This window comes from Lingula anatina, chromosome 7 (genome assembly GCF_051362555.1).
Source record: "Lingula anatina isolate TDL-2025a chromosome 7, LinAna3.0, whole genome shotgun sequence".
Taxonomy (NCBI): domain Eukaryota; kingdom Metazoa; phylum Brachiopoda; class Lingulata; order Lingulida; family Lingulidae; genus Lingula; species Lingula anatina.
In genome coordinates, this window is record NC_141773.1 from 23,900,334 (window position 1) to 23,923,438 (window position 23,105).

The following is a 23,105-nucleotide window of genomic DNA, read 5'->3' on the forward strand; positions in this document are numbered from 1 at the left end:
GTCCTGGGTCCCATATGATTAGTACAGGTTAGGGTTAGCAGTGTGACAGGAATGGTAGTCCTAGGAATGGAAATACTGGGTCCCATAAGATTAGTACAGGTTAGGGTTGGCTGGAATATTGAGGTAAGAGTATGGGGCGAATTATTATTAAAGCTTTGTTTCATGAGTATAATTTCATTGACAATTTAAATTTTTCATTAATTGTTAATAAGTCATGTATCCACGAGACAGGAGAATATTCCACGACCAATTTGATGGATGCATAGCTAATGCTGGAGTTAGAAACTACTCTGCAAATATTTGTTGGCTCAATATGAAAGAACTTGATCTGCCGGTGGTAGGGGAATTAGATAGAATAAATTAACTGTGAGTAGAAAATAGAATTTTATTTTTGAAATATCAATATCTCTTGTTACACTTGTTTTAAAAATGTTTCCCTTTATTCAGAAAAAGTCAAAATAATTTGTATAAAATATTAAAAATCACAGATTAAAATATTTGTATTTTTTATTGTTATTGATTCTAATACCTCACCTGTACAAACATAATTTTAATAATATTAAAAAAATATTGTTGTTATTTAGCAATAAAAAATACAGTAAAAGGTTATTAATCTACGTTATCAATAATCATATGTCACCAATACGAATAATGCATTTTAATTAAAGAAATTAAAATGACCCAAAACCGAGTTAATAAAAACCTGCCACTTCAAACCAATATTTTCTTTGTTCATAAAACTCATATCCTCTCCCTTTTAATAAACCTTGCTCCCACTGAGAGGATTAAGCTGGTAAGCTTAGCTTTTCCCGTGCAGAACAACCCGACAAATTGCCTGTCACCAACACGTGCCATCAAAAATGTGTTGATTTCATCATTTTTACTCCTGCCGTCCTTTATTGTATAAACCGATTGTGCCGAGCCCTCTTCCTCTGTCAGAGCATTTTCCAACTCGAAAGATTTGACATTAAGACTTATAGCCGGGCCAACACCTAAGTCTGGTTTGTGCTTGAGGATCACGTGCTTGGCAACGAGCACCTGCTCTGAACTTGGCGTCAAATCAGGTTTCCTGTAGTTAGGGTATGGGTTGTCCAGATAGTCGTTAGCTAGGCGGAGACCACTAGCAGAGCGACCAGCATCCGTGAGGTCAAATGTAGTAATGCGATAGTTGAGAAAAAGTAACAAAACGTTGAGTATAGTGATTTTCTGAAGACCTTTGCGTTTCATCTGGTTTACGACCATCACCAAACCAACGTGGAAAATAGGAACTTCGTACCCAACAATGCCGTCAACCTTCAAAATAGCCTAAATATTAAAGTATAAATATCTTATGGCGAATTATACATAGAAAATAAACAATTTCCAAGGAAGTTTGGTTTACACAGCCATAAAGGAAACGGGGACCTTAACTATAGTCCAAAATGTACCAAAATAATTCTTTTTATTCTGTGATATCTTGTGTATCTTTCCAAATTCATACCAAAGACATTTTTGCCGTGTTGCATGACTTTAAGAAATGAATAAATGAAACGATTTATGGGTTCGTCCTGCCTGAATGCGTTTATTTATTGCAGGTGTGCAGTAGGAGGCTGCTAGCAAGACACAGTCCGTTTCGTTAAATGTCAGGTGTTACCAGATATACATAATCTGTACTTTTCATTAAAATGAAGTTCCTACTCACATTAAACATAACTGGTTTGTGGTGGTGATAGATAATCATAACAATCCTCTTCCCCAAGGCCTCCATATCTCCGTGTAACATGGGGTGTGTGGGGACTGAACCCACTGACTCTACACACACACGCCTCATGTCATCCACGATTCTTTGACATGTCACAGTGTCACGGGGTTCCACCCAGCGTCTCATCCTGAGTCCCCTGAATAAAGGAAGCGAGGTCCCGTTGGTTGTAGCCCTCAGTAAAAACAGTAAAGTGATGATAAGTATGATACAAGCACCTGCTATTACAGCAATCCACATATTGTTTCTACTGCAGTATAACCGTGCCTGTGTCCGTCAAATGTACGGCAAGGACTAAGTCCAGCCTTATTCTGAATTCGAACTTAGAATGCGTATATGTATGTGCGACATGACACGGCCAATGATTTTTCAAGTCACATTCGTAAAAGTAATATGATACTAGGATCCTTATGTTGGGTCCTTATATGATAACAGCAATAATTTCAGTTCTGTAAAGACTGTGTCGAGTCACGAATGCTTACACTCCTTTAAACACACTCTGTTGAGGTCACTGCATTAAGGTCACCGTACTGAGGACACTTGAGAGCATGGTCCAAGTCACATATATGTGTGACGTCTACATCGAATGGCTAAAAGGGGTTGTGCATGAGGACTACTGACTTTTTTAATAATTAATCGGTTTCTATTTTTACTAATACCGTTAAATTACATCAATTTTCACTTGATGCTGCAGCCCTCGGTTACAGCATGATGATGATGATGATGATAAGTATTTTATAACAAACAGCTGCTATTATAGTCTTCCACATATTGTTTCTACTGCAGTACAACAGCGGCTTTGTGTAATATACCCGCCTTAAAACTAGTAAAGGTCAATCCCCGGCGTTGACATAGGCCGAATTCACATCGAGTTGAGCCATGGCTCTACAAAGCCATGACCTAAATATGGCGGACGTACATGAAAGGAAAACCGCCTAATCTTTTAATAGTCTCTCCGCCTCTCACACGCCTCCCCATGTGTCGTCCCAATGGAGCCGAGATTTTATGACTGTACCCCCGCAGGGACAACGCATGGGGAGGCGTGTGAGAGGCGGAGAGACTATTAAAAGATTAGGCGGTTTTCCTTTCATGTACGTCCGCCATATTTAGGTCGTGGCTTTGTAGAGCCATGGCTCAACTCGATGTGAATGCGGCCATAGAATATGATAATATATGAGTAGAAAGAAGCTATAATCACTTTGTTTTTTTAAAATTCGTGCGGAATCACGAGACAGTTCAGTCAGTTAAGGTGAATGTGACACCATGGATAGTAGTTTTATATTCAAGTTGTGGTTTTTGAACTGAGTTCAGCGGTTTGTTGTAAAAAAAATGAATAAATGCTGTTTATACCTGGGTTCACATAACACACCAAGTGTCACGAGTTCGGACCTTATAAAGCTTCTTTAACTTTGTTTTATTCAATGCAAACTAGGTTCTATGACTTTATCTATGAATTGATTACATCATTAGATGTCCTGAAGACACTTTTGATTTACTCAGTGTTAACAAAAAATACATCCATGGTACATAATATTATAGAACATCTTTATTATAACCCAAGCCGTTCAGCCAAATTTATGTAAGTTAAACCCTCTCTCTCTTCAGAAACCTCTTTCCCAGAGTTAGGATTGCGCTTATGATACTTGCTTTCCCGATACAGAGCAACACATCATACTGTCTGTCACCAACACGTGACAACAAAAATGTGTTGATTTCATCTTTTTTACTCCTTCCGTCCTGCATTGCATTAACTAGCTGTGCCGAGCCGCCTTCTTCCTCTGTCAGAGCATTTTCCAACACGAAAGATTGGACATTAAGTCTTGTAGATGGGCCTACACCCAGGTCTGGTTTGTGCTTCAGGATCACGTGCTTGGCAACAAGCACCTGCTCTGATCTTGGCGTCAAATCAGGTTTCCTGTAGTTCGGGTATGGGTTGTCCAGATAGTCGTTAGCTAGGCGGAGACCACTAGCAGAGCGACCATAGTCTGTCAGTTGAAATGTTCCAATGCGGTAGTTGAGAAAAAGTAGGAATAGGTTAAGCACTGAGAATTTCTGGAGACCTTTGCGTTTCATCTTGTTTACTACCATCACCAGACCGACGTGGAAAATTGGAACATCGTACCCTACCAGACCGTCAGCCTTCAAAATTGCCTGAAAATAGGAAAGTGATATAAATTTGCACCTTTGTCTAAAACAACATTGCATAAAAATCTGACAGCATATATCTAGACATATTGGTGACTATCTTAAGGAATCTGGTAGGGCCTATGTAGTTTACAACATCTCATAAAAGTCGTGTTGAACATAAAATGATGTTCCATCAAACGACCTATTCATTCAAAGTCTTTGAACTTCCACTGTGTGCCATTTGACTAAAGTGCTCACACTTGATATGATAGCTTACACTGGTTCCTACGCAACCGAGACTGGGACATCAGTAGATATTAATGGTTTGAAATGAAATTTGTGGGTTAAAAAAACTAAAACACTATCGTAAGAATATGTCGAAGAAGAATAACCCCTTCCACTCCCACTGTTCTCTATCTGTCAGGTGAACCAACGACACTTTTGTTGCAACCCATGGCTTTAATTGGTGGTTTGCATCAAACTCTACGTAGCCCGCTTTATTCTTTAGAGGTGCGTAAGGGAAGGAGTAACGAAAAGAGAGTGATTTTGCGGCTGTAGCCAACGGACGTTACAAGTGAAATGATTTATGGGGTCACCGTGCAATGATGGCGTGCATATATGCTGACTTGCGTGTGTTAGTGCGGGTCTACTTTAGTGGATCAGTGTACATATGTGTATTTGTGCACGTGATCATGAGTGTGTGTGCGTGTTTGTGCACATGTGCTTGCGTGACATCGCGAAGAGATTGGCTTTTGGCAAAAGGTAGCAGATGAATAACATTGTGAGCGCTCGTTCACTCAAAGGTCACAGTGTTTACAAATATAACCAATTCGAAACTTACAAAAGGTTATATTTTTTCGAAAATAGCCACTAGGGTCCTTTTGGAATTCATATGGAAAATTTGGCCCAAAATCCTAGTGGGTTTTAAAGGATGTCCTATATTGTCCTGTAGGATCGTACGGGACATAGGCCCAAACCCCCATAGGTCTTATAGGATCTTATAGGAATTTGGCCCAAAATCCTAAAGGGTTTTACAGGATGTCCTATATTGTCCTATAGGATCGTACCGGACATAGGCCCAAACCCCCATAGGTCCTTTAGGATCTTATAGGAATTTGGCCCAAAATCTTGTAGGATTCGATAAGATAGCCGATAAAAATTCCCATAAGAATCGTATAAAATCCGCAGGGAGTCCAATAGAGTCCTGTACGTAGGATTTCCATATGAAAAAAATTAGTGTACTCACATTAAACATGACTGGTTTGTGGTGGTGATAGATAATCATAACAATCCTCTTCCCCAAGGCCTCCATATCTCCGTGTAACATGGGGTGTGTGGGGACTGAACCCACTGACTCTACACACACACGCCTCATGTCATCCACGATTCTTTGACATGTCACAGTGTCACGGGGTTCCACCCAGCGTCTCATCCTGAGTCCCCTGAATAAAGGAAGCGAGGTCCCGTTGGTTGTAGCCCTCAGGAAAAACAGTATAGTAATGATAAGTATGATACAAGCACCTGCTATTACTGCAATCCACATATTGTTTCTACAGCAATACGACTGCGTCTTTGTCCGTCAAATCAAAATAGAGACCTGCCCAATGCTGGACTTAAATCTTATATATACCAAGCAACGGCCAAATAAGTCATAAGATAATAGCAAATTTATAGAGAGTGTTTGAGTCACGCGTGCCGTCGCTACATTCAGGTCTAACTATGGAGTCCACGGTCTAATACACATTGGTATGACCATGTACACATGTACCCGTTATGAATCATGGTCGAAGTAAACAGTCTTCCTCCAAATAAATAAATAAACGATACGCTAAACAGGTCCGTAGCCCAGGGGGGGGGGGGGGGGGGGGGGTCGAAAGAACTGCCCTTTTATGCGTAAAATTTATCTAGGTGCACAAAGGTTTCATTGTAAAAAGTCCGCTTTCTCATGAAAAGAACCCCCTTTTGAATTTGCTGGCTACGGGCCTGCTAAATGATAAAACAAACAAATGACACTAAAACTCACTTTTAAAGAATCTTTTTTTATCATATTTTTGACAAGATGTCATCGTCTTGGCCTTGATGTATTTCCTGGATATTCAGATATGCACGAACTATTCACCTTTTCCTCACACAGTACCGTGAAAACGGGCGTATACCATTCAAAATATACGATTGTAAATAAGATGATAATTATATTTATACATATATCATCAATCCACACGCTTATAAACTACAAAAGAGCTAGCATAGGTGAAGTGACAAAGTGTGAGGACGCGAAGCTTAAGTTGCTCGTGGTGATCTACGGAATGTGAAGACAAGGGGTGCAGTAGCCTATCATGTTAATTTTATTTATCTATTGACAAAAGAGAAAAATTATCAAAAACATTGTTTTAAGTTAACGCAACGCATCCCAATGTACCGTTTAGAAAATGGATGTGGCAGGGGTGATTTTCCAGGCAGCTTTTTAGAGGAACGGTGCGGTTGAATAACAGCGCATCTGAATAGAAGCAGGCAGTCTCGTTAAGAGTTCGACGCTCACTCCTTGTAGCAAAGGACACGCCCTTACCCTCACAGCTTTCTACAGGAATACTGCACATTTCCTTTAACGCAGATGTAGCATATTAGCTGAGACATACTTAGGAATGTAATATGACCGTGGCGTTATGTGCTTTATTTGGTTTTAGGGGCGTTTTTCGGCGAAATGCGATAAATTTTTTCTCAAATAATACACTGCCACCTTGTCGCGACACCTTGATCGTCTCCTGCTGATGCTCGAGGTGTTCTGGCATGTGTTGCTAGGGTGACAGTGTATTATCTCACACTTAACCAGTGAATCCAGAGCCAAAGTAAAATATATCGTGTCTCCCAAGGTGACAGTCATTTAATGTTCGGTAGCACAGGTGGTCACGTATATTCAATCATTCAGCAGAGGTTATAAGAGTACTTTGAACAGTTGCTTTATAATTGGATGAGTGACTGAAAGTGGAAATATAATTCTAAAATTAAAAAAATTTTTTTTTCATAAATGTTTTCTCACAAAAGCTGTGTTAGAAATTGGCGGAGTAAGACATGTGCTTGTACATGTTGACAGAACGGGACTTCAGTCATGGGGTAATTCCCCCGCGTGGAGGGTACACGTCGACCGCTTTACAGTATGAATACAAGCACAACAATAGAGGTAAACAAAACCCTTGTGACCCTTTAGTACGGGGAATACGCTGCTGCAACCGCCATCACAATGACGCAGGTTTTCTAACTATTGGCCCCCATCAACTTCATTCGTCGTGGGAATCAATTTGATATCACATTCAGTATTGAAAAGGATATCTACGAACGCAGGAGAACTGAGGTAAAAGGACAGGTAGATGTTTGCGATTGAATAGTGAGTCGTGAGTGAGATGTGAAAAATAATCCTTCTAACGGTCGCGGATCACATACTCTGTCACATGCGGCCCACGCTTATGTACACTTCACCATACACTATCTCATCAGTGAAGAGACGACTTATACTTGTGATGATGTATATGAGTAGTTTTGAAATATATACATTATAATCATCATGCCACGCATGATTAGATGCGATAATTTGATGAAATGAACGTGATCCTCCAGGTGTAGGGCGAGGGTTAGGTAACAGGTGGGGATTGTTATTGTTGTGTCGGTTCAAATCTCAACGGCTGTCAACGAGTAAAACAAGATACAAGGTAAGAAACGGAGTCACCGTGTGAAAAAGAAAGTATTTAAGTCTGTGAATAGTAACATTGAATGTGAAGGGAAAGTGTCTCGTATACCTCCCATATGTTATTACAGAATTAAAAATATTATTTCATAAAAGTCGTCTCGATAATCAGCTGTTAGGGAGTAGCCTCCTTCACGAGCTCGGGTACCTCGACTGGGTATAGAACTGTCATGCTGGGGTAGAGGACGGTCAAACATGCAGTGAAACTTTGACTTAAGGCATACTTAGTACATGGGTGGATATACCTGTAGAACGAAGATATTAATAAATTTTAGAAACTTAACCGGCAGTTGCCTTTAATGCTAACCACGTGTACTATATTCGAGTATAACGTGTTATAAGAGGTGGCTCAAACCAGTGCATGTATGGGTGCGCTGTACACCCTCCCTTCGAGCTTGTATAGACGGTGCGCGACAACTGAATGATAGGTGTCGTCACTGAACGTGAAAGTCTGTACCTTAATGTTAGATCTGTTCTGGCACAGGTTCAAGCCGTGACTCAACTCTGTGTTCAGTGGTTGGGTGGGGTGTACCGGTGACAATAGTTTGGTACAGCACTGTAAGAACACTATGTAAACAACGGACCTTTTAGAATGGTACATAATAATGTTATGAGTCAAAGTTCAAACGACAAGGCGTTTTGTTTAATAGGGTCAATTAATAAAACAAAGGCTGAAAGGCCAGGGCAGTGTGTGCATGCGTGTGTGTGTGTGTGTGTGTGTGTGAGAGAGAGAGAGAGAGAGAGAGAGAGAGAGAGAGAGAGAGCTATTATATATGTAAGTGATCAATGTCGACCGGTTGATTTCTCGAAGGAGCGGTTAATTAATACTTCTTATTACTATCTCTTTTTTGTTATTTCGTCAAAAGTGCCCTTGTCATCTCCTTTACCAACTGAAATATTTTTCACTTTATGAACGCTTTAAGGCGCATTCTCTCTCTCTTTCTCGCCACTCTCTCTCTCTCACGCTAACGATCTCACGCACAAAGATATTTGTCTATACAAACTCACACATATACACATACCTATACACACAAATATCTGTATATTAACTCACACATTCACAAGTGTCATTCTCCTATATTGCAGACTATGAGGGTGTTTTGGCTAGGGGTGCTGGTCGTGGCCGCTGTGGTCATAGATTTCACACACAGCGAGGCTCGCTCAGCATCACACACAGACACTAGATACAATGACTTAGGTGAGTCTTTATAACTCCCACAGGTACCGAAAACGTACATGTAATATAATTACTTTTGAAATTTATGCACGTGCTGCTTAACTTTTTTACGAAATGTTTTAATAATTTAAAAATTACAATTCTGCTAACCATAGATCTCAACATCTCTTCATTTGCCACTTTGTGTTAAATTTGATTGTGTCGCTGACATGACAAATTTTCGTGACATTGTCAGAACACATTTCGCTCCACAGTGGTAAAAATGCCAAATGCGTTCGCACAGCATAGGGTTTAACACGTTTTTATATCCACGAAAACTTAATCGGCTCTGTTTTATTTTACGTTAGTGTAACACATTGTTTAACATCATATTTTTCCAGATGATCTGCCAAGGATTCGAGTGCGAAGGCAAGGCGACACAGGTGAACATTTCAGTTTATCTTTACATCTATGTATGGTGACCTAACAGTTAAAATAATATAATTTATCTTTTAATTATGTCATGTTTCCTTGTATGTCATATTATTTTGTCTTTACAACCGATAACAAAATAAGCATGGAGAGCTAAAATATTATAAAATGAATGAAAAGTGAATCTCAGAAATGCGAAATACATTTTAGGGAGCGATAATGCATAAAAAGTAAGGAAAATCGTTCCTCCCCTCAAAACAGGGGATACTATAGAAATAAATTTATGTCCCTTGCCACATGCCATTTATACACTGCGAATTTAGTTTGATGTATTCTCATTTTTGGCTATTAAATGTGTAAGTGGCTTATATTTTATGTGTACTTGTGATCTTCTTTTTGTCCTTAAATAAAAAGAAAAAGATGGTGATCGTATATATAAATGTTCAATATATATATATATATATATATATATATATATATATATATATATATATATATATATATATATATACTATGTTTAGTATATATAACTGAATACATATTTATATTTTCCTAATCACCCCATTAGGCCCAACAGGCGCTACAGGTCCTCAAGGACCCCCAGGCTCAGCAGGTGCGCGAGGTCCTGTTGGTCCTTTTGGACCTACGGGTCCAACCGGCCCCCAGGGTAACCCGGGCCCTCTGGGTCCTTTCGGTCCGACAGGTCCCGTGGGCCCCATAGGACCTACAGGGGTTCAGGGTCCTAAGGGTGACACTGGCCAACGAGGACCACTAGGCCCATTTGGCTCCACTGGGGCTGCAGGGCAGACAGGTGCCACGGGGGCCATTGGGCCGACTGGAGACAAAGGCAACAAGGGCGCAAAGGGGAGTAAAGGGGCCATAGGCGCTGCTGGATTGACAGGACCAACAGGTCAACGGGGCCCAGTCGGGAATGTAGGTCCTATCGGGAGCCAGGGAACCACCGGTCCCAAAGGACAGAAAGGTGAGGTAGGGGCACAGGGCATCGCAGGTCCAAAAGGACAGAAAGGAGAAGCCGGAAACCAAGGATCATCTGGAATCAAGGGACAGAAAGGGAATGTTGGAGCAGTCGGATCAGTAGGGGCAATAGGACCTTTTGGTCCAACGGGTCCAACGGGTTCAACAGGCCCGGTCGGTGCGACTGGCTCCATAGGATTTGCTGGCCAAACCGGACCAAAGGGACAAAAGGGTGCCGTAGGCTCTCAAGGCTTCACAGGGCCTGTTGGTGCCACCGGAGCCCAGGGCTTCTCCGGACCAGCGGGCCCTGTGGGTTCAACCGGGCCCATTGGAGCAAAGGGAGAACGTGGATTTCAAGGCCCAAGTGGTCCAGTGGGTGCTACAGGGCCGTCTGGATTCAAGGGTGAAAAGGGAACACCAGGTGAAGTAGGGCCTACTGGGTCCCAGGGGAATAACGGCGTCACTGGACCAAAGGGGGCCGTTGGTGCCACCGGACCTCAAGGCCAAAAGGGAGAATTCGGAGCCACAGGAGCTGTAGGCCCCGCCGGTCCTGAAGGGCCTAAAGGGCAGAAAGGTGCCCTAGGGCCTGTTGGGCCACAGGGAGCCTTAGGGCCACAAGGTCCGATCGGCGTCGCAGGGCCCACCGGAGCAACTGGTTCGACGGGACCAATAGGTCCGGCCGGGTCGACAGGACCAAAGGGAGCCGTCGGGGATTCAGGGCCTCAAGGTGAGTGGACGTATCATGAACAGAGCGTTATATTGAATATCACTTTATTGGTATGTGATAGTAAATAGTTATGAATAATGCCGGAATTGCTTTTTCACGATGGCAGCCAGCATTCAGGCAATGTAAAAATACATAGGAAGGAATGCTTAATTCTTCCAATCATAAATGCAATAGCTTTTTATTAAACAGTGACACTTGCTATTATCTGCATCAGCTAAATCAGAAAATCTGAAAATAATTAAAATACTTTTTAAACAAAACATGGTCCAATTTTTCAGGTGCGGTTGGGGCCACAGGAGCAGTGGGATCAACTGGACCACAGGGTCCTAAAGGAGAGAAAGGAGCAATAGGTTTACAAGGTCCCTCGGGTCCTCAGGGGAGCGCAGGTCCTCAAGGTATTAAAGGTGTTCAAGGTTTACAAGGCCTAAATGGACCGACCGGAGCGACGGGTGCCAGTGGAACTAATGGAGAGAAGGGCCAGAAGGGTGACAGAGGATTCCAGGGACTTAACGGGGTAGTTGGCGCCACCGGAGGCACAGGGGGTGTTGGTCCTGCAGGACCGGAAGGACCTACCGGACCGCTAGGAGCCACAGGACCCACGGGACCCCAGGGAACAGCAGGAGTGACCGGACCCCAGGGTGTTCAGGGTATGGTATTTTGTTTTGAAACGTTCCCGGACCGGGTTTACATTCACATTAACCACAAACAGTCTACTTCATGTCACTGGCAGCGGTTTACCCGCTTGTTAAGCACGGCATCAAAATACTTAGGTGCCCTGGGCGTGCCAATGAAATACCGTTTGTTGTTAATGTCAATAAGATTATGTCTTAATTCATACGGATTCGAGAACGGTCTAGATTAGCATTTGTATCAAATATTTGTTTTCAAGCATTCTTTAGTTTCGGTAAAGTTTATATAGACTAGTGGATGAACGTTGTGTTATATTCAGCTACAAAATCAAAAACATAAAACATCTATGAGAAAAAAGTAACACGTTGGTGATTAAAATACAATATTGGATTAGGCCTGAACTTTGGTGGTTATAATATTCCCGACGGCTATCTAACTGAAAATAGCTGCTTTAAGCCAATCAGTGGGAATGATTTCCTTCTTACATAGACCGCTTTATGTACGCAGGTGTCATTTACTAAGTGTCTCTTTAAAAACCCGTCTGTCACACTAGAAATTAACACCGCTTTACAGCAATTCCAACACACGGCACAGCACTGAAAATGTTCTTTCTTTGATCGATTGGGCAATGTCAGAACCCCTGCACTACCTTTCAAGTATAATAGGGGTTAATTTGGGACATTTTGACAACAGTATTGTCCCTGTATATCAAGTGTCACATTGTGGCAATTTATTTTCAAGTATACAGGTTTTCGCTTTTGTAGCTTAAGAGTACATTATTTCAACACCCATTAAATAAAAAAGAAGGTACGATTGATACTTACTGAGACAGCAAACATGGACATATAAGATGGTGTCATTTTTACTATATATTGTTACGCTAGAATATGGAACTAATATATAAGTATGCTGTATTGAATGCAATAGTGGTCTCTCTCTCTCTCTCTCTCTCTCTCTCTCTCTATATATATATATATATATATATATAAATGTCCACCCTATTGTAGGTGCGGTGGGTCCCCCTGGGGTCACGGGTCCAGCTGGTCAACAAGGAGATAAGGGTGTTAAGGGTGACCAGGGCCCCCAGGGGATTCAAGGTCTGCCCGGGCCCCAGGGATCCATGGGTCCCACAGGGGCCACCGGCCCAGCAGGTCAAGTGGGGGATAGGGGGCCGACAGGTGCTACCGGACCCCAGGGTAATCAGGGGCCAAGAGGTGAGACAGGAGTGGCAGGACCAGCAGGAAGTAAAGGAGATCTGGGACCAGTGGGACCAACAGGTAAACTGCTTCACTGTTCTGTTTATTTAGTTTTGATTGATTGGTAGAAACCACAGAGACAATAAAGGCACTGGTTTTTGTAATGACAATAATTTTATTCATATTTTTGCATGCTCCTCACTCTATTTAAATCACGTTGCAACGTCATTCTTGGCGATATTTAGAAGTACATATCAGTATCATTATACACCAAATGTATACATTCTTCAGCTTTAGTCTAGGAGGAAATTTTTCATACCAGTCACATCAACCGCCTATATCTATTATTTACAAGGCAGTGTTGTTGTGTAACTTACTTATTTCATCCAGGAGCGACGGGGGCCACGGGTCCAATGGGTGAGACAGGACCTCAGGGACCAAACGGTACCAAAGGGGAAGTAGGTCTCAGAGGTATGCAAGGCTTGCCTGGACTGGCCGGCCTAACAGGGGACACGGGACAGACAGGTGACGTAGGTAGGTATAGCGTTTAAGGCATTTGGTGTGACTGTAATGTTTACGTGTTGATTTGATTCAATGTAACAGTAATTGATTGGCTGATATGTACTAGTAGAAGATGCTAAACCGGTCCTATTCAATCAGTCCATCTGCCATTTTGATAATAATTTATATTCTGTTAAAATCTTACCAGGTTGGAATATTTTTTTTACTGTTTTGACACAGCTTGAGATATAATCTCATCAAACTGTATCAGGGTCATTTTGCAACTGCAGCTATTTCCCAAATCAAACTGCCATATCTAACAAGTATAATTTGTAATGTACGTTTCCCAAAAACAGGTCCAAAGGGCGACAAAGGCTCCAATGGCACCACGGGAGAGACAGGTGCCCCTGGCCCCCAGGGAGAGGTCGGTGCTAACGGCACGGTGGGTGCCACCGGTGCTGTCGGCCCTACAGGTCCCTCGGGCCAGAAAGGGGAGCCTGGAGCCAAGGGAAGTAACGGCGCCACGGGCGTCCAAGGAAGCAAAGGAGAACGGGGCAGCGCCGGGGTGGTGGGTCCGGGTGGACCTACAGGCTCGACTGGACCGACAGGTCCTATTGGTCCTCTTGGTCCCACCGGCGCCACGGGTCCTGTAGGTCTTAATGGAAGCCGAGGTGATGTGGGACCAATAGGACCTACTGGACCAACGGGACAAAAGGGTGAATTGGGACCACAAGGTAAAGCTGAACTGAGAACAATCTGTGGTAGATTTATGTAATGTATACATGTACTCGTCTTTCTTTAAATTGACAATTGGTCGTGGATAGTACGAGTGAATTTAACAACATTGTGTATTGTAAGATAATTAATAACACACAGCCATATTCCTTGAATTATGATGAAATATGTATAAATATATGTGCTTAGTGACTTCTACCTTTTCTCCTAAGACGTGGACGAGTGTGCTACCAACAATGGCGGCTGCCCCGGGCTGTGTATCAACACTGCAGGCTCATACTTCTGCTACTGTGATGTGGGTTACCAACTGTCCACTAGAGACGTCCGGGTGTATCCCTCGCGTGTCCCCATCACCCAGTGTCCTGCAGATGTACAGGCAGGGAGGAAGAAACGCCAGGCAGGTTAGTGGATTGTTAACTGATTTGAATAGCTCCACACTGTTCCATTTAACTAACGTTTTTGACCTTTTGATCTTTTAAAGCGTTTATGGCAAACAGCTTTCATATTAACACAGCAGTTAAAAGATTCACAGCAGTGTAATTCAGGTATTTATGTATAAGCATGGATTAAAACTCCACATCATCCATTTGCACTGTAAAGTTTTGCATTTGCAAACAAACGTCCCTACCAACTTTTCAGCACACACACAGATGTATTCTGCTACATATACCAGCTGATGGAGAATTGACACAAACACACACACTTAGTGCAATGCAACTGTTTCTTTTTTGTTTCCAGCCACACAAATATCCTCAAGCGGAAGGGAATTTGTCATCATGAACCTGGAGAACCGAGTGGGTGACGAGAACCAAAACCGTCGTCTTTACCTATACATCCTCTCCGCGTCCTCCACCAGTGTTGCTGTCACCATACGCTGGTATAACACTGCTGGCGCCCTGCAGGAGGTCACGCGGACCATCAACGCCGGTGACGCCCATCAGGAGCTACTGGATAGTAACCTCGAGACCCAGGGGAGCACCTTGGCCACGAAAGCTGTCCGGTTGTCTGCCAATGGCGATATTATTGTTTGGTCGTACAACAAAAACGCCCACTCCGTGGACGGATACCTAGCTTTACCCATTGAAGCTCTGGGGACGAACTACTACACGGTGTCCTACTCCCCGCCAAAGTTCCAGACAGAGTTTGGCGTGGCGGCAGTGGAGGACGGCACCACGGTAACGATCACGTTGCCTGCCACGGCATCTGGCGCCAATGCGGTCTCGGTGACCTACAACGGCTTCACGTACTCCAGTGGGTCCCAGATCGTCGTGACCCTGAACCAGTACCAGGCTCTCCAGCTCCAGTCCACTTCCGGCTCCTTCTCAGACCTCACAGGAACGCGCGTCCAAGCCAACAAGAACATCGCTGTGTTCAGTGGCAACGTGAGGACCAACGTGCAAGGTCTGGTTTCCGCCACACCTCAGAGAGACCACTGTGTGGAGCAGATACCCCCAGTGACCCTCTGGGGCAGGGATTTCGCCACGGTGCCCATACCACAGAGAACGACCGGGGACCTGTTTAGGGTCGTAGCGTCCGAGGCCAATACCCAGTTCACGCGCACTAACGGCGCCGGAACCGTCACGTCCTACACCATCTCTGCTGCTGGCGGTCACCTTGACCTTGACCTGCCCAGTGATGACTACCAAAGGATCGTTGCCAATAAACCGATTCTGGTCCAGCAGTTTGTTAAAAGTTACCTTAACCCTAGCGAACCTGGCGACCCTTCAATGGTGTCTGTTATCCCTACTACTGCTTACTCAAACAATTATAGGTTTACACTACCAGCCTTGGGGGACTACACGTGGACTCATTTCATGATGATAGTCATTGAAGACCAGTACAAGAACACTCTGTCTCTGGATGGCACACAGTTATCTGGGGTCACGTGGAACAATATTAATAACAGTCCCGTGTCCTCAGACCTCACAAACCTTGTCGGAGGCTTCGTGGCGATTTCTACCGAAGCGACGGTGAGAGTGTTGAGCAGTTCCAACGCCCAGGCTAGGATGATGATTATGTTATATGGTAGAGCACCCGGGCAGTCGTACGCTGTCCCGCTAGGGGTCTCATTTCAAGAGGCTCCATCAGTAAGTAGGCAAAAGGATTATAATCTGAAATCAAATTGAAATATTTCCCATGCATTTAAACTGAAAATTTTGATTTACATTTTTGTTTCCAAGGTCATTGAATTTTGTTATGTATTTGTATCGCATATTGTGTCATTTACAAGAATGTCCGTGCCAGCACTAACGTCAGTATACAATGTATTACACAATGACAAAAGTGAAAACTGTAAATCAAAAATGTTCAAAAATAGTCATAGTTTATCAGCGTTATTTCTACCTCATTTCAAGTTTTATTTGATAATGATATATTTCTTTCTTTATTTATTTATTATACAGAACGTGGACGCACAAGGTAAGTTCATTTGATACGTTGTCGTTGGACAAGTTTTTTCGATAACAAAGAAAAATGACGCACGTAATTTCAGAAGACATTCCGACGCCTTCAACCTCTTTATATTTTTCGTCTAAAGATTTGCTTTCTTTTGCTATTTTTGAGCATCACATTCAAATTACATGGTGTATTTTGGTAAACACTTTTTTTTTTAGAAAAGATTGAATCCCCGATCAGGGAAGTTACTGACATAATACATAAATGACAAAATGAAAAAGAAAAGAAAATGACATGTTTTTCACAGGGCATGGTTTCAAAATTTCTATCCATTTATAATTTTATGTTCCAGTTTGTAACACAGACGCCGCAGGCACGTGCTGCACCTGCCATATTGGCGGGAATCAGTATGCACCCTACCAGGGGGCAGCACAGGCTGACTGCTGTGTTCGTAAGTGAAATTTGCTGTTTTACTTTAAAAATTCTCTTTTGCTGTAGTTATTTTTAGGACAACGATTTCGGAGTTCATAATCTAGTTTCACATTAACTGAACGCCACATCCTTAGTTTCTTAATTCAATGAAACAATAAGCCCAGACCTACCATTTATCTACTAACAAAGAAAGATTTCTGCAATTTAGGATCTCAAAAATAATGGATAAATCTATAATACATATGACATGGTTATAAAGACTAACGGCAATTTGTAAACTTGTCACTTTAACTCTATGGGCTTCTTAACTAACATACCTGACAATACGCTGTGGCTCTGTTGCCTCGCACATAAAATAGTTATAATAATATCGGTGCGAATGAAATGCTAGCCAAGAAAAATATGGCAAATTTTGTCTTCCAGAGGAAAATGTAAGATGCAGATACCCTACCACCAACGTGAAGTTGTGTGAGTGTGACGTCAACGGCGTCGTAATTCAGTTGAACAGTACAAACTGTGAAAGTAAGTCCTCTCGGGTGACAGCTGTCCCCCGTCTCCAGCAGACGGACACAGCTTTTCTAAAGCCCCCTTCACACTGGGCGGCGTCCTTTTCCGTCTCTCAGTACGGTCCTTTTTGAGAGTAAAAAAAAATACAATATTTTACGTGCCGACAACTGGCCTATCATTGAGCATTCATTCTGCAACCAAAGCGATGCTCGTGCCTCCTTTTTACAACCACAGAGATGCCAGGTTCTTGGTCGCACTAAGGATGCAGCAAGGACGCCTTCCAGTGTAAAGGGGCATTAAGTCATACATCCTCTGTGACAGCACTACCACCACTTGTTACGTTACTTTAATCTCTACAAATCAGTACACAATATATCGATGCTTTATTAATCATAATCTAAAAGTACTTACTGCACGTACATGTCATCCTAACTGTGTAAAGTCTGGGTTTGTGATATCTTGTTGATATATTTAGACAAGGACGAGTGTGCCGTGAACAACGGTGGCTGTCAACACGTATGTACAGACACGACCTATGGACAGGGTCTTAATGGGGGCGGCTACACGTGCAGCTGTTATACTGGCTACCAACTAGCACTGGACGCTCACGAGTGCATAGGTGAGTTGACAGTTAATAATAATAATAATAATTTATTAGATAAATTTGCAACCCTAAGGTTGAAGTTGTACAAAGAATGTTTAAAAGAAAATTGACAATAAACTTTAAATTATAAAACAATAAATTATTTCTAAATACTATAAATTACAAAGGCATTCATAAATTACTACAAGTTAAAGAGGTAATGATTAAGAAAGGAATTTTTAAAACGTTCCGTCTTCACTTTTGGTTGTAAGAATTTGGTGTTGTTTCGTAAAGGGCGGGTGTTTCTTTCAGGCAATAAATGTCCCAACTTTTCACAATTTTTAATTTTGTATAAAACCTCTGATACAGCAAGTGTCTACGTTTGTCTAGGGTGTCAATGTTATAAACTTTTAAGGTATCATCATAACTGAGACCAGGGCAAATAATCCTTAAGGCTCTCTTTTGAAATGACTCTAGACATTCAGATTGTTCAGCAGTCAGACCTGGTCCCCACACTGGACAGGCATATTCTAAAACTGATCTTATTACAGACTGGTAGATAGTTGATAAATCTTGTATGTCCAGTTTTGCCCTCTTTAGCTGTCTGAGATAAAAGAGCTTTAAACATGCCTTAGCATACATGTTTTGGATGTGTTCAGCCCACTTAAGTTCTGGAGTTAAAATAACACCAAGTATCTTAAACTTTTTGGCCTTTTCTACACGTTCACCATCTATTTCCAATGTTGTTATTGTAAGATTACAATTCTTGGTAAAATTTATGTCGATCGAGTTAGTCTTCCTTACATTAAGTTTCACCTTGTTTTGCTTGACCCAGTCAGCCAATTGATCTATTGCTTGTGGTAGATGCGGTGTTTTGCCAAATTTGCAAATTTCGTAAATGGAGGTATTTATCAACAAACTTAATGTCTGAACAACAGGTTTTTAGGTCATTTATCATTGCAAGGAAAAGAATGGGACCTAAATTAGTGCCCTGAGGCACTCCTCCCACTAGCTGAACCCAATCAGATTTAAAGCTACTGCAATTTACTCGTTGCGACCGTTCGCAAAGGAAGGAATAAATCCAACGTCTTACAAAGTCCGATACCCCTTGAATTTCTAATTTTTCCATTAAGATATTGTGATCAATCCTGTCGAAGGCTTTAGCAAAATCTAAAAATAACACCTTAGCATAAGACTTTGTTGTGGGGGATGGTTCAAGTCCTCCTAGTAATTTATGAGTCAGTTCGACTAAGACATGAGTAGTTGAACTATTTTGAATGCCACCAAACTGTGCTCTATCAATTTGCAGACCATCTGTATCCAAAGACTCCAAAATTTTACTTAGAACTGGTGTTAGTGATATTACCTTTGGCTGATTCACTTTTGGAATGGGTATTATCTCTGCAGATTTCCAATTTTTTGGTGCGCTACCATCCCTTACTGAGCTATTGAAAATTGCACAAAGTGGTTTTGACATTTAGCCTGCAAAGTCTCTGAGAACCCAATTTGGAATTTGCTATGTGCCTATAGCTTTAGACAGCTTTACTTTGGATAGTAATTTTTCTACATCCGCTGTGCAGATAACATATTTGTCAGATTATCCGTGTCCATTCTCTTTGTGAGTCAAGATCTTTGTTTTTTTTTCAACTGGTCTGAAAAGACAAAAAGTTATGTTTTTTTTGCGACAACTAACAAAAATTGGCACATTTAGTCTGGTTTGTGATATTTATCACTTATTATTTTAGACTTTTTAAAACGAAATCTATAAACATGAATTCACATGCAATTATAGAAAAGGTTTGAAACGACATTGGATGACACCTTATAACTACATATCTGTACAATGATATTATCTCGAACACGGCAATAAAGCACAACAAAATCACTTTACTTTGGTTTACCTTACAAAACAGTTTTAGTAACGAACGAAAACGAAAAACGATCGTCCCTGGGTGGGCTTGAACCACCAACCTTTCGGTTAACAGCCGAACGCGCTAACCGATTGCGCCACAGAGACCTGACATACCTGTTACCTGTATCTAAAAAACCGGACAAATTAAATATATTAATAATAAACTTGCTAATAATTGTTGAAAATTAGTCTTTCGCCTAGGAAATGGCTTTTATTATTTTTCATGAAACGAATCACAGCCACATAAAGCCTCCCTACATTTTCTTGGACTTAAAAGAAGATATTATTTTATGACTAAATGATAATATCTAGTCATTTGCATATAAATCGGTACAGGTGTCACGAGAGAAAGCGGGCGGTTATCCTTACTGACGTCACTGGTGTTTATCAATCACGCTTTACTTAAACGCGCACAGCCAATAGACTTCGGCTGGAATTTTCTCCACACCTTTGTCGATGTAATAAAATTAGAAGACGGTTACTCCACTCCCATATTTAATAATTATATATGTCTTTATAATATAATACCTCCAGTCGTTGTTCTCTGTTTATTGCAGATATAAATGAATGTAACGCAGACCGCTGCTCGGTAATGAGTTTATTGCCTGGGATTACTTGTGAACCCGATATGAACAACAAAACTAGCAATAAAAAAATGTAATAAACAATTCGCTCTCCAAATGAATGAATTATTGATAATTAGTCATGCGCCCAGAAAACGGCCTCTGTTATTCATGAAACGAAACTCAACCACATAAACCTCCCCTTACACCAGGTTGGACTTGACGAATAACGTCTTTTTATGACTAAGTGATATTTATGCAGTCATTTGCATATATTTCGTGCGCATTCAAATAATTATGGAGGTTAACAGGAGAAAGCGAGGATTATTTAGACTGAAGTTGTGCTCTTTCTGTTCCATATATAATGAACGTAACGGTTTGCGGTTAAGTAATGTGGTCTCTGTATTTTCCAGACATAAATGAATGTAACGCTTTGCGGTTTAGTAAATGTGGTGTCTGTATTTTCCAGATATAAATGAATGTAATGCAGGTCGCTGCACCAGCTCCGAGGTCTGTGTGAACACAGTGGGCTCATATTATTGTGTTCGATCTGATAGCATGGGAGGTCAGTATACATACCCTCCCCCCTCTCTCTCCTCTTTCTCTATCTCCTTCCCTTCCCCTATCCCTCGCTCTTATGTATGCGCTTGTATGTAAGAGAGAAACTATTTCGCACAAATTTAGTTTCATACTAATTTTAACTTATAATATAATGCATTATCGAGCTTTTATGTTCAGTTATACTTAATGTGAAATATTAGGGCATCAAAACTCCGGTGCCTGTGAATTTAGTATATTTGCATTTATTCTATTTTAATAGAAACTTTTTTTTAATGTCATGGCTGACACCATTTCAAGCATTGTATAATATAAAAAAGGTAATACCTGATGTTTAACATTCCATTCAGCAAGTGGACTTGTGGCCCCAGAAATCGTCCAGAAAACCCCGGCCTACCTGACGGCGGCAGTCACTGGGAACACCATCTGGTCGTCAGTGTTAACTGTGGTAGTGGTGCTGGTGATTGCGGTGGGGTTCAGAAGATGGCGCAAGGCACAGTGTCAACCTGACAGCGTGAAATCAGAGAACTGGTCTCTGTACTCGGAGAGAATTGACGTTGAGCAAGTAGCTCATGCCGCGGCCGCCTCTAGTCGTGTAAACCCAGTATTCGCGGAAACACAACATGAAGGGGAAAATACAGCCTTGTAGTATTTATTTCGATTGTTGTACATCCTATTTTTCTTTATTCTTATGAAAACCCAGAGTGGATGAAAAAATAATGCACCGCACTTCCCTACATTGTGAGTTCTTTGATATCTTATTTGCTTCAAACTTCATTCTAAATCTATCAAATTTATCAAATAATTTTATCATCCAAAGGCGACGTGTACAAGTATACATTGAAATTCCATTGAACTTTTTTTGTATAATGTTGAAACACTGAAATCGAAAGTTCGGTGCGTTTTTTTAACCCGACTCAGTTATGTTTTCGATACATATTGTCGCCGATCTTTTGCGTGTCGCATGAGATTATTTTATATAAAACAAATATATATTATTTTAACATAATATTCCAGTTTCATCCTGTCTCTAGTAATGTTGTCCCCAGTATTGTATCAAGTGTGTGTGCCTTATGATATAGACATACTGTAGAATTCATTGAAAGTTCATTCTACCTCGGATTGATAAACAGATATTTCAAAGTGTATATAAAATATTACCAAGGCTTTTGTTTGTGAACTTGTCGTGCATTCAGTGAAGCAACGGTGGATCCTCTTAAAATCTCTCTCTCTCTCTCTCTCTCTCTCTCTCTCTCTCTCTCATAAGTTTCGAGAGGTTTACCTGATTTGTGACAATTTAAATTTGTACATGTATAATTTCACATTATGTGTGTAATGTATATGTAGACCACCTCCTTTACACAATCGTATTAGGCACATGAACATGTATGTCAAACATTGCATATCAGATGTGAATATATGTATTCTAGAATCTTTTCAGTATGTAGGTTAAAGTTGTACATAGTTATTTAACACGCCAATTTTAAAATATCTGAATGATATTGCATTTTTCCTTTTCCTTTTAAAACAGAAGTATATTTTCTTATACATGTCTTATACGTCTTATTCCGTCCACAGTTTCAGTATTCTGTCTAATATATAGAGATAATTGGAAACGTACATGTATCTGTTGCGTAAAAAGTAAATGGTTACTTAAAATTGATAATTGCTCAAGTGTTGATATAGCGACTATGTAGAAAATAAAGCGTAACTAATTCACAACCCTGGACAAGTTTATTATTGATTTTTATCTTTCAGCTCTGCGTGGTTTTGTCAAGAATTTCTTGAAATTGATACACCGTTCTTTCATGGACTGTAATTAGCTATCGACCAGACAGACTATAGAACGGTCTGATCGTCTTTTCTTCCGTTCAAATATCAGTTATATCGTTTAAAGGTACACTTTAAATGTTTGAAAACTCTTATGCTTATTTTTTGCTATTCACAGCTTTTAAAAAACCTAACATGCACCTTAAAAACGACTGAACCCTTGAAATAATTACTTTCCGGAGCGTACTTGATATTGTCATTTACATAGGAGCAGATGGTCGCTGGTCATAACGATTCGTTATATTTGAAGGCCGACGCACACCGTCAACTACGTCCTCCATACCGGGACTCAGACCAAGAATACTGCTTATTTATTATCCTCAGCGAGTGCGCTGGGCTTCTGCGCATTGTTTGCCACTATTTAGGTCAA

At 41.2% G+C, this 23,105-nt stretch overlaps 3 protein-coding genes and 1 non-coding gene across 6 annotated transcripts; 1 reads left to right on the forward strand and 3 right to left on the reverse strand.

Annotated features, from left to right (window-relative positions):
• Nucleotides 1-493: 493 nt before the first annotated feature.
• On the reverse strand, nucleotides 494-2,259 carry LOC106150793 (uncharacterized). Its single transcript, XM_013523784.2, has 2 exons — nucleotides 1,682-2,259; nucleotides 494-1,305 (listed from the first exon to the last, which is right to left on the reverse strand). The coding sequence occupies exons 1-2, from the start codon at nucleotides 1,976-1,978 to the stop codon at nucleotides 742-744; spliced, it is 861 nt and encodes a 286-aa protein (XP_013379238.1). The 5' UTR covers nucleotides 1,979-2,259; the 3' UTR covers nucleotides 494-741.
• Nucleotides 2,260-3,120: 861 nt separating this feature from the next.
• On the reverse strand, nucleotides 3,121-14,293 carry LOC106150799 (uncharacterized). Of its 2 annotated transcripts, XM_013523792.2 has the most exons (3): nucleotides 14,156-14,293; nucleotides 5,112-5,343; nucleotides 3,121-3,889 (listed from the first exon to the last, which is right to left on the reverse strand). In XM_013523792.2, exons 2-3 carry the CDS (start codon nucleotides 5,295-5,297, stop codon nucleotides 3,323-3,325), a joined length of 753 nt encoding a protein of 250 aa, XP_013379246.2. In that variant the 5' UTR covers nucleotides 5,298-5,343; nucleotides 14,156-14,293; the 3' UTR covers nucleotides 3,121-3,322. The 2 variants fall into 2 exon arrangements, with proteins under 2 accessions (XP_013379246.2, XP_013379244.2); XM_013523790.2 differs by lacking the exon at nucleotides 14,156-14,293 and having other exon boundaries at nucleotides 5,112-5,638.
• Nucleotides 6,993-22,631, forward strand: LOC106150785 (uncharacterized). 2 transcript variants are annotated; one of them, XM_087017318.1, is made up of 16 exons: nucleotides 6,993-7,214; nucleotides 8,691-8,802; nucleotides 9,162-9,203; nucleotides 9,761-10,894; nucleotides 11,173-11,541; nucleotides 12,532-12,801; nucleotides 13,111-13,254; nucleotides 13,578-13,955; nucleotides 14,169-14,357; nucleotides 14,695-16,043; nucleotides 16,359-16,374; nucleotides 16,703-16,801; nucleotides 17,206-17,304; nucleotides 17,765-17,908; nucleotides 20,817-20,912; nucleotides 21,256-22,631. In XM_087017318.1, exons 2-16 carry the CDS (start codon nucleotides 8,694-8,696, stop codon nucleotides 21,552-21,554), a joined length of 4,737 nt encoding a protein of 1,578 aa, XP_086873444.1. In that variant the 5' UTR covers nucleotides 6,993-7,214; nucleotides 8,691-8,693; the 3' UTR covers nucleotides 21,555-22,631. The 2 variants fall into 2 exon arrangements, with proteins under 2 accessions (XP_086873444.1, XP_086873445.1); XM_087017319.1 differs by lacking the exon at nucleotides 6,993-7,214 and adding an exon at nucleotides 7,321-7,569.
• Nucleotides 19,816-19,889, reverse strand: Trnan-guu (transfer RNA asparagine (anticodon GUU)). The gene has a single exon. It is a non-coding gene; the product is annotated as a tRNA-Asn (tRNA).
• Nucleotides 22,632-23,105: the final 474 nt, after the last annotated feature.

Bases quoted from the DNA above. Each gene is read 5' to 3' on its own strand.
- LOC106150793 (XM_013523784.2), bottom strand. From the start codon at position 1,978: ATGTGGATTGCTGTAATAGCAGGTGCTTGTATCATACTTATCATCACT. The intron at 1,306-1,681 runs GTGAGTAGGAAC...TTTAATATTTAG, and splicing joins ACAAACCAGTTATGTTTAAT to GCTATTTTGAAGGTTGACGG.
- LOC106150799 (XM_013523790.2), bottom strand. From the start codon at position 5,408: ATGTGGATTGCAGTAATAGCAGGTGCTTGTATCATACTTATCATTACT. The intron at 3,890-5,111 runs GTGAGTACACTA...TCCTATTTTCAG, and splicing joins ACAAACCAGTCATGTTTAAT to GCAATTTTGAAGGCTGACGG.
- LOC106150785 (XM_087017318.1), top strand. From the start codon at position 8,694: ATGAGGGTGTTTTGGCTAGGGGTGCTGGTCGTGGCCGCTGTGGTCATA. The intron at 17,305-17,764 runs GTAAGTCCTCTC...TGATATATTTAG, and splicing joins GAACAGTACAAACTGTGAAA to ACAAGGACGAGTGTGCCGTG. The intron at 17,909-20,816 runs GTGAGTTGACAG...TGTATTTTCCAG, and splicing joins GGACGCTCACGAGTGCATAG to ATATAAATGAATGTAATGCA.